At 34.9% G+C, this 8,831-nt stretch overlaps 1 protein-coding gene across 4 annotated transcripts; it reads left to right on the top strand.

Moving 5' to 3' along the window:
* Positions 1-1,844: 1,844 nt before the first annotated feature.
* Positions 1,845-8,456, top strand: LOC116027194 (TMV resistance protein N-like). Of its 4 annotated transcripts, XR_004099929.1 has the most exons (6): positions 1,845-2,401; positions 4,052-5,156; positions 5,889-6,161; positions 6,286-6,990; positions 7,408-7,474; positions 8,264-8,456. XR_004099929.1 is itself a non-coding variant. In XM_031268665.1 (5 exons), the coding sequence occupies exons 1-4, from the start codon at positions 1,908-1,910 to the stop codon at positions 6,967-6,969; spliced, it is 2,556 nt and encodes an 851-aa protein (XP_031124525.1). In that variant the 5' UTR covers positions 1,845-1,907; the 3' UTR covers positions 6,970-6,990; positions 7,408-7,868. The 4 variants fall into 4 exon arrangements, 3 of the variants coding, with proteins under 3 accessions (XP_031124525.1, XP_031124526.1, XP_031124524.1); XM_031268665.1 differs by lacking the exon at positions 8,264-8,456 and having other exon boundaries at positions 7,408-7,868; XM_031268666.1 differs by lacking the exons at positions 7,408-7,474; positions 8,264-8,456 and adding an exon at positions 7,209-7,274.
* The last annotated feature ends 375 nt before the right edge of the window (positions 8,457-8,831 follow it).

The following is an 8,831-nucleotide window of genomic DNA, read 5'->3' on the forward strand; positions in this document are numbered from 1 at the left end:
GAATCGGGTACAGGTAGAAATACCCTAGACGAGACCGAGCTACGTGACAGTGGGTCAGAGGTTCCCGGTCTCTTCAGCTACTGTTTTAGAAGAAATAGCCAAAAGTCCTCTTCCCCGCATTAAATGCACCTTTTATAGTGCCCCGACAATACCTCCGGTCTGACGGCATGTAGGACGCGTGGCGGACATGCACCGGTCACTCTGTCGGTCCAGCACGCTCGCGGATATGCACGCGGGTGTGAGGTCTCTGGTTCGAACCTCTACAAAGGCTTTAACTGTGGCCCGGGGCGCAAGGTTGTCCGGCCTGGTCAGATCGGGCAGAAGTTCCGGAGGGTGATCGACCCTTAACTGGGCACACAGACCGGGAGGCCGGGATACGTAGACTGGGATTTTATCCCTATCATATATGAATCCAAGATAATACATAAAATACATTATAATTATTACTAAAATAAATGCTTGTAACCTTGTAAAATCGATAGTCTAAAAATGATAGTCTAAATAAATATTACTTTTAATTTGAATTTTTCTAAGTGTTCTTAATTCTCTTTTGAATAACATTGTCATTGTCTTCATCTTTACTATTTGTTCTCTTCCTTTTTGTTGGTAGTGTATTATTTGCAATTCGGATATTGTTGATAGCATAGATGACAACGTCATGCAATGAGATTATGATATATGAGTTATGGACTTTCCTTTAGGTGTTCTGCTTGGGGTTTATTTGGTTCAACCATTATTGTTTAATGAGTTATTGTGGATAAAGAAATCCCTAGTTTAAGAAAAAAGATTAAATTAATTAATAAAAATTTGAAAATTTAAAATATTATGTATTCCAAAGATATTAAAAGGTCGTTTCTCGCTTCAATTTGCTGGGTAATGGGTTATTTGAGTACTTTCATTGTCAACAAATCCCCCAAGTAGTTTATATGATTGGTTTCAAACTATTCATTTTTGTTTTTTCATGGTATTAAAGAAATACATATGTATCATTTTTTGGTATAACTACTAATTTATTTAATTCAATAAGAGTAAAATAGAGTGATTCCGCTTCAATTTGTTGTGTTATTATTTGAGTACTCTCTTTGTCAATCAATACCCAAGTAGTTAATATATTTACCTTCAAATTATTTAAAATTTTTTAATAGTATTAATAAAATACTTGGTAAATAAATATATAACATTATTTTGTACTATAACTTTGATATTTAATTACAAGATATTGTAAAAATAAGATAATGGACAATGTAATGAATATCAATTGATAAATTTGAATGTAAAGAATATTTGCATGAGAGAAAATAAAAACAATATAACTAATGAAATTATTATTTTTATTTAATTTAATTTTTTGATAATGAATAATTTTTTCAAATAAAGGTATTGTAGACACAATTCTAAATTAAAGAAATACATATGTATCATTTTTTGTTGTAGCTACTAATTTATTTAATTTAATAAGAGTAAAATAGAGTGAGAAACTTAATTATGTCAAATTTGATTGAGATGAGGTCCGAACCTAAGACCTTTCTTATAGAAATTAATGGGTAAGTTAAAAGTTAACGGAATATTAACGGAGAAGAGAATATTTAATGGAAAACTTAACGTATAATTATAAAAGTAAGGTTAAATTAGGTAATCTCTATTAATAATATTAATCTAAATTATTCATTTGATTAAATAATTTGACCGCCATTTTTTCTACTCTCCTGGGCTCAGTATAATATATTTTTTCTTTTAGTTAGACTCCGGTCGTCTTCTGGTCAGCGTCAGTCTCAGTCATCTTCTATTCTTTTTTTATTTGTTTTGAAAGAATCTATTCTTTTTCTTGCTTTACCGATTTCCTTCACAACAATGGCTCACTGTTCAACTCTTACATCTCTCGTTTTGCTCAGTTCTTCGCTCTATCTATGGCCACCCAAACATTCAATCTTGAATCTTTCACATGGGATTTCGATGTGTTCTTGAGCTCCAGAGGCGAGGACACTAGCAAAACCTTCACCGATCACCTTCATCTTGCGCTATGTGAATCCGGGCTAAACACATTCAGGGACAACGAGGAGGAGCGCAGAGAGGGCGGATTTCTTTCGCCTGAGCTCAAGGGAGCGATTGAAAGCTCGAGAATCTCCGTGATAGTTCTCTCCAAAGACTATGCCTCCTCTGGGGTGTGCCTTGACGAACTTGTGCAAATCGTCGAGTGCAAGGAGAAGGGAAAACTGATGGTTTTTCCGGTTTTTTACGACGTTGATCCTTCCCAAGTTCGCCGGCAAAGTGGCGACTACGGCGTGGCCTTCGCTACGCACGAACAGCGTTTTGGGGCAAGCGATAAGGTTCAGAATTGGAGAGATGCTCTCACTAAAGTTGGAAATTTGTCGGGATGGGATTTGGGAGACGTCGCCGATGGGTATTGATTATCATTCTGTTTGGATTATTTCATCTTTGGTGATCAATTATATGCCTGTTGAGTAATTTTCTTTTAATAGATTATAGCTAATTTCATTTTTAATTATTGAGTGTAAAGTGTGGATATAATTAATTTTAGGCAAAAACTATACGGTCTCACCATGAGACGTGTCGAGTCGGGTCACGATGCAAATGTAAGCACAAATATCATACTTATATGCTCAAATGTAATACTAATCAAGAATAAAAATTTCGTTACTTATTATGGTAAATGTAATACTTTTAAGGGAAAATACAATACTTTTACATTTCGACTTAAAAGTATTACATTTTTCCTCAAAAGTATTATATTTGCCCTTACAAGTGAGAGGCACTTGTCAAAATTACTTATTATGAAAAATGTATTACTTTTTCTCTTATAAGTAACAAAAATTGTATTTTTGATTAGTGTTATATTTGAACATATAAGTATGAGATTTGCACATATAAGTATGACATTTGCATGGTGTTTTGACCTGACCCGACCTGTCTCACGAATAAGAATCTGTGAGACGGTCTCACACAAGTGTGACCCTTAATTTTAATAATTGAGCAAATGCCAATTTGGTTCGGGAAAAATAACATTTTGATTCACATGTTTCATTCTTACTAATTTTCATCCATAGACAATTGTTTTAGTACCAAAACTCATCACACTATCATGCTAATCACCTTTCCGTTTATGACATGGGAATATGAAATTATTAAGGGTATTTTCGTCCTTTTATATTTAAGATCCAATTGCTACAAGAGAGCCTTAAGATCCAAATTCACCGTTCTCTTCCTCCTCATCCTTCTTAAAGGAATAAGAAGGAGAAGGATGAGGATGAGAATAGTGAATTGGGATCTTAGGTCTTAAATTTCTTTTATTCAAGTTTGAATTTGAATCTTAATTATGAAAGGACGAAAATACCTTTAATAATTTCATATTCCGACGTGTCCTAAACGGAAGCCAAGACATCAAAAAATGATATACACCCAATAAGCCAAAAGACCTAATCCATATAATCAAGCAAGGGATGAGCGCTAGTAGGGGGCTCTCCGTGATCCTATCTCCGAGTCGGGGGTCTTAGATAGCGGATTTTTCATTTCCCCTTGGACAAAAAACAAGCAAAAGATTCAAGTTAGCCGGATAAATATGGTTTTCAATTTTGAATTTAACACCAAAGATAAATAATGGTAGGCTTCGATAAAAACAAATATAACCAAAAGAAAAGGTTAGTGGAATTAGCGGAAAATTGAAACTTGTACAAAATAAATATAACACACATCCCAGCCAACAAGCAACGGCGTTCGCTTTAAGCTCGGCGTGATGAGTTTTGGCGCTAAAACAATAGTCTGGATGAAAATTGGTAGGAATTAAATATGCGGATCGAAATTAGTATTTGCTAGATTATGGATGAAATTCATGATCATATACATTGCACTGAATGCTCATTTGAGTTTACAAACAAACATGAAGACCAACCGAAATGAGTATGCATTATACAGTTTTTCATGTTTGTTTGAATTGAAATACATATTCATTTGGTATTAACTGTATGCTATTTAGTATAGCATTTTTATGGCATTTTCTAAACATCTGCTCTCATTCTCTTTCTAAACACGGAAGATATGAATCAAAGTTCATTGATGCAATCATCAAAGAGGTCCAATTGGTAGTAAGCCGGGTGCCGATGTGTGTTCCCAAGCATGTAGTAGGACTTGAATCCCGGGTTGAGCACGTGGTCCAGTTCATGTGTGGAGAACCCAAGAACGATATTCGCATGATTGGAATCTATGGTATGGGAGGGATTGGAAAAACAACTCTTGCCAAAGCTGTATATAACAAACTTTTTGGGTACTTTGAGAGAAGTTGCTTTATTGAGATTAGATCAGACATTTTAGAGCAAAAAAACTATGGGATAAAAGTCTTACAAGAAGAGCTTCTTAAGAATCTTCTAAGAAAGGAGATTAAAGTTGGCAGTGAAGCTGAAGGGATCATGTTGATCAAACTGTGGCTTCAAGCAAAAAAATGTCTCATTGTTCTTGATAATTTGGAGCATCTCGATCAATTTAATGCCTTGTGTGGTGAACGAGATTGGTTCGGTGCAGGAAGTAGACTTATTTTAACAACGAGAGTTGCAGATGTGCTGAAAAATTTAAAAAAAGATGAACATTATGAAGCCAAGGAATTGAATAGTGAGGAATCGTTGCAGCTCTTTAGCCTACATGCATTTAGAGGGCTAGCATTACCAAAAGAAGAATTTATTGGGCTTTCACATGGCATCGTGACTTACTGTGGGGGACTACCCTTAGCTCTTGAAGTGATAGGGGCGTATTTGTCTGATAAATTGAAGGAAGAATGGATTATTACTTTTGAGAAATTGAAGAGAATACCTCGTAATGACATTCAAAATAAACTTAAAATCAGTTTTGATGGGCTTCCAGATGATCGTACAAAAGCTCTTTTTCTTGATCTTGTTTGTTTCCCCCATGTCATTTTCAAAGATACACTTATTCAAATTGTTGAGGCCATGGGGTATTTTGCGGCCATCGAAATTCGACGCTTGGTCGATAAGTGCTTGATAAACTATTATGATTCTCAAATTAGTATGCATAGTTTAATTCGAGAAATGGGAAGAGAAGTAGTTCGTTTGGAGTCGCCCAACAACCCAGGTGAACGTAGTCGATTGTGGTGTTCCCGTGATATCCACAATGTGCTTATAGGACATAAGGTAATAATGAATTTCTTTTATTTTTCTTGTTCTTATGATGCATAAACTTATCAAATCTTTCTATGTTTGTCAATTGTCAACTTATCTTAGATTCTTAGTATTTAAGCTCTTCCAAGTCACAATGAAGGGGTTCTTTACCTCTTGGCGCGTTGTCTGTGTTGCTTTTCCGATCCTTTACATTTAAAGTCATCCATTATCGAAATCACATTAAATTCAAAAACATGGTGACAACTTATCATTCTTAATTGAAGATTACAAATTGTGAAACAAATTTGGAAACTTGCATGTAACAGTAAAACTTAAAATAAAGATAACATGCACATCATCAATATAATTGTTAGAGATTCATTTATATTCCTAGAGCTAGTTAAGTACTTGTGTTATGCTATACCATTCTAAACTAGATCCATTTTTAATAGTACATCTCTTGATACATCAATTGCATAGTTATTGTTGCTGACAAGTCCTCATTTCCAATTGTTAAATTGTAATTATGTGTTGATTATCACAGACCAAGTGCTTAAGTGATACTATCTGATTTACTTGAATTAAAAAAAAAATACTAGTTGAAATAGCTAATGTTTGATTAATGACCACATTTGATTTAGATTCCTCCATGGAGATATATACTCTACTTAATTAGTTAATTTGTTGTTCGGTTTAGTGAAAATAACCACTTATTTATCACACAATTAAATTCTTTTCTTTATCTGATGTATCTTTTATGTGCAGGGTACACCAAAGGTTCAGGTAATTGTGGCAAACTCTCCCATGGAAAATATGAGTTATGATACAAGAGCCTTTAAGAATATGGAGAATTTAAGATTGCTCCAAATCGACCATATCCATCTACATGGAAACTTCAAAAATCTTTTCAAGGAGCTCAAATGTTTGCTGTGGAATCACTGCCCTTTGAAATATATGCCATCCAATTTTCATCTTAAAAAGCTTGTACATCTGGAATTGCTGGCGAGTAGCTTAAAAAAATTTGTAGCCCCTCTAAAGGTAAATTTTACTAGCCATCATTAATTTGCTATTCCAAAAGTGTTTAGTTGAGAACTTTTAATTCATCGTTTTGTTTTCCTTTTTTCCTTTGCCTTATCCGGCCTCGTTGAATTGATTCAAACAGTATTTCCAAGGTCTCAAGTCTCTGGATCTCAGTTTTTCCAAACGTCTCACGAGGACTCCAGACTTTGGTGGCGTACAGAATCTTGAGAGTCTATCGTTTGCTTTTTGCTCGAGTTTGATGAAGGTGGATTCCTCAATTGGAGGCTTGGGGAGACTAGTTCGTTTAGATTTTACAGATTGTGTAAAGCTGAAGAAACTTCCGAATAGCCTTTGCCAATTGAGGTCACTTCAAGAACTCGATGTGTCCAACTGCCTAAAGCTAGAAGAATTGCCCGAGGAGCTGGGGAAGTTGATATCTCTCGTGTCCCTCGTGTTAGAAAGTACTACCTTTTACTATCTCCCTTCATCGGTTACAAGTTTAGCCTCACTGAAACATCTTTATCTTGACGAAAGCAATATACGTGGCCTGCCCGCCAACCTTTCTCATTTGTCCAAGCTTGAAAAAATCATGTTGGCTGATTGCAAGAACCTGGAGATGCTCCCTGAACTTCCTCCGAGTCTTGGACAACTTTGGGCCAGCAATTGCAAGTCTATGGAGAAACTACCAAACTTGTCAAATTTAGCAAAGTTGAGACAGTTGGACCTCAGAAATTGCAGAAAGTTGAAGGATATTCAGGGTTTGGAAAATCTTCATTCCCTAGAAGACATTGAGTTAAGAGGTGTTCACATAGAAAGGCCGGCCTGATTTCTCAGAAAGCTCTTGAAGGTATTTTCCCTTTCTTCTTTTCTTCAATCTGTGGTATGGACAAAATCTATTGTACAACCTAGCTGTAAAAAGATATTGTACATCACTCATTCACTCTTGCAGTCTTACTAGTCAATTGCTATACCATGGACCAAGTTGGTTTATATTGCATTGTGAATCTTAGTCCAACAATTATGTGTCTGCAATTAACAATTTATATTTCTGTAAACAAATTGAAGGTACATAACATGACAACTACTGACACAAATTGTTAACTGCTGGTACAGAATATGTTAACGGTAAACACATAAGATGTTGGTTAACACGTTATGTGTCAGTAGTTAACATATTCTGTACTTGCAGTTACTAGTTTATGTTTGTAGTTATCATGTTATGTGTCTGTAATTACCACGTGATGTGCCTTCAATTTATTTACAGGTACAGAAACGGCTAACTGCAGGTACAAAATCTGAAGGTTATTTTTAGACCAGATCCGCAATGTAAGGTAAACTCGGGTGCCTACTCTAGTCACACCTTGCGTGGTTTCCTTGATGCAGCCTTTAATAGTTTCCCAGATGAATTTATGCATTGGCACAGTGGATTCTATGTTGGCTAAGGTGTTTGAAAGAGGGATACTTGTATGATATTGTATTAAACAGGCAACATTTCAAGTGAAAGAGAATAAAGGGGACAAAAATTTGAGAGGGTGGGGAAGGAATATTTAGAGGGGAAGTGAAAGGTTCTATTTGTATCAGTTTCCTAATACGAAGTATAAAAAAGTCAGATGTTTTTGGCTCAAACTCCCGTCCAAATGAACAGTGTAACACACGGCGTCGTTTTGATGGATTCAAAGAATTGATTGTCTTCCGTCTTAAAAAACGTGTCTTATCAGTTGCCAATAAAAAAAATTTTAAAATCGTTTTTATTTTGAGATTTTGTTTACTATCTCATTAATTACATTGAGATTTAAATGTCTTAGAATTGGAAATGTTATCTACATATCATATTTTGTTTACTATATCTCATACAAGTTGCCTCTTGCTATACTTCAATCATAATTACAGGACATCAATACAAGTGTAAATACAAAATAAATTTAAGAGTTAATGACGAATTTGGTTTCTTGACTATAGTAAAATTACCGATTTAGTCCTTGAGTATCATTCTTACTAAATTAAGTGTTCAACTATGAAAATTTTACTCAATTTAGTCTTTCATTAAAATTCCATCAATAAGCTATTAAATTAAAGGACAAGGGTAATTTACTTCTCTGATTTTCTTCTTCGTTCTTCAGGATGCTAGCAATAACAACTCGGTCTGCTGAATGAAAATTCGAAGCTCAACAACAAGTTTAATTTACTCGTCGAGGCTTCTCGGTGCACTCCGAATGCTAGGCTAAGTCTAATTTCTTTGCCGCCGGCGCCTAAGCGATGAGTTCCTCTGCATTTGTGGAACTTGTCCATTTGAACAATACTCTCAAAGCCTTCGCATACAAAAATAACGACATACAGATAAGAGATTACATACCTACCATAGAAGATAATCATAAAGCATTGTCTTTCCTATTTCGGTGTTGTCAAATTATAACATCCTTATGAAAGGGACTTCAATAAAAATTTTTTTTATGTGCTCAGTTCTATAAGTCAGTGAAAATATCTCTTGAACTCATGAGAGGGCCATCGATTTCTTTGGAAGCAAATGATGCATGATAATGATATCATTCAAACATAATTTATATATATATAATAAATATTTATACATGAATCATGGGTCTTTGCAAACCAACAATCAACATTTTCAATATGAATTGAAGTTTATGGAAATATGACCACGCATCATTGTAGAAAGGAAGAGAAAAGAAA

Source organism: Ipomoea triloba, chromosome 8, assembly GCF_003576645.1.
Source record: "Ipomoea triloba cultivar NCNSP0323 chromosome 8, ASM357664v1".
NCBI lineage: Eukaryota > Viridiplantae > Streptophyta > Magnoliopsida > Solanales > Convolvulaceae > Ipomoea > Ipomoea triloba.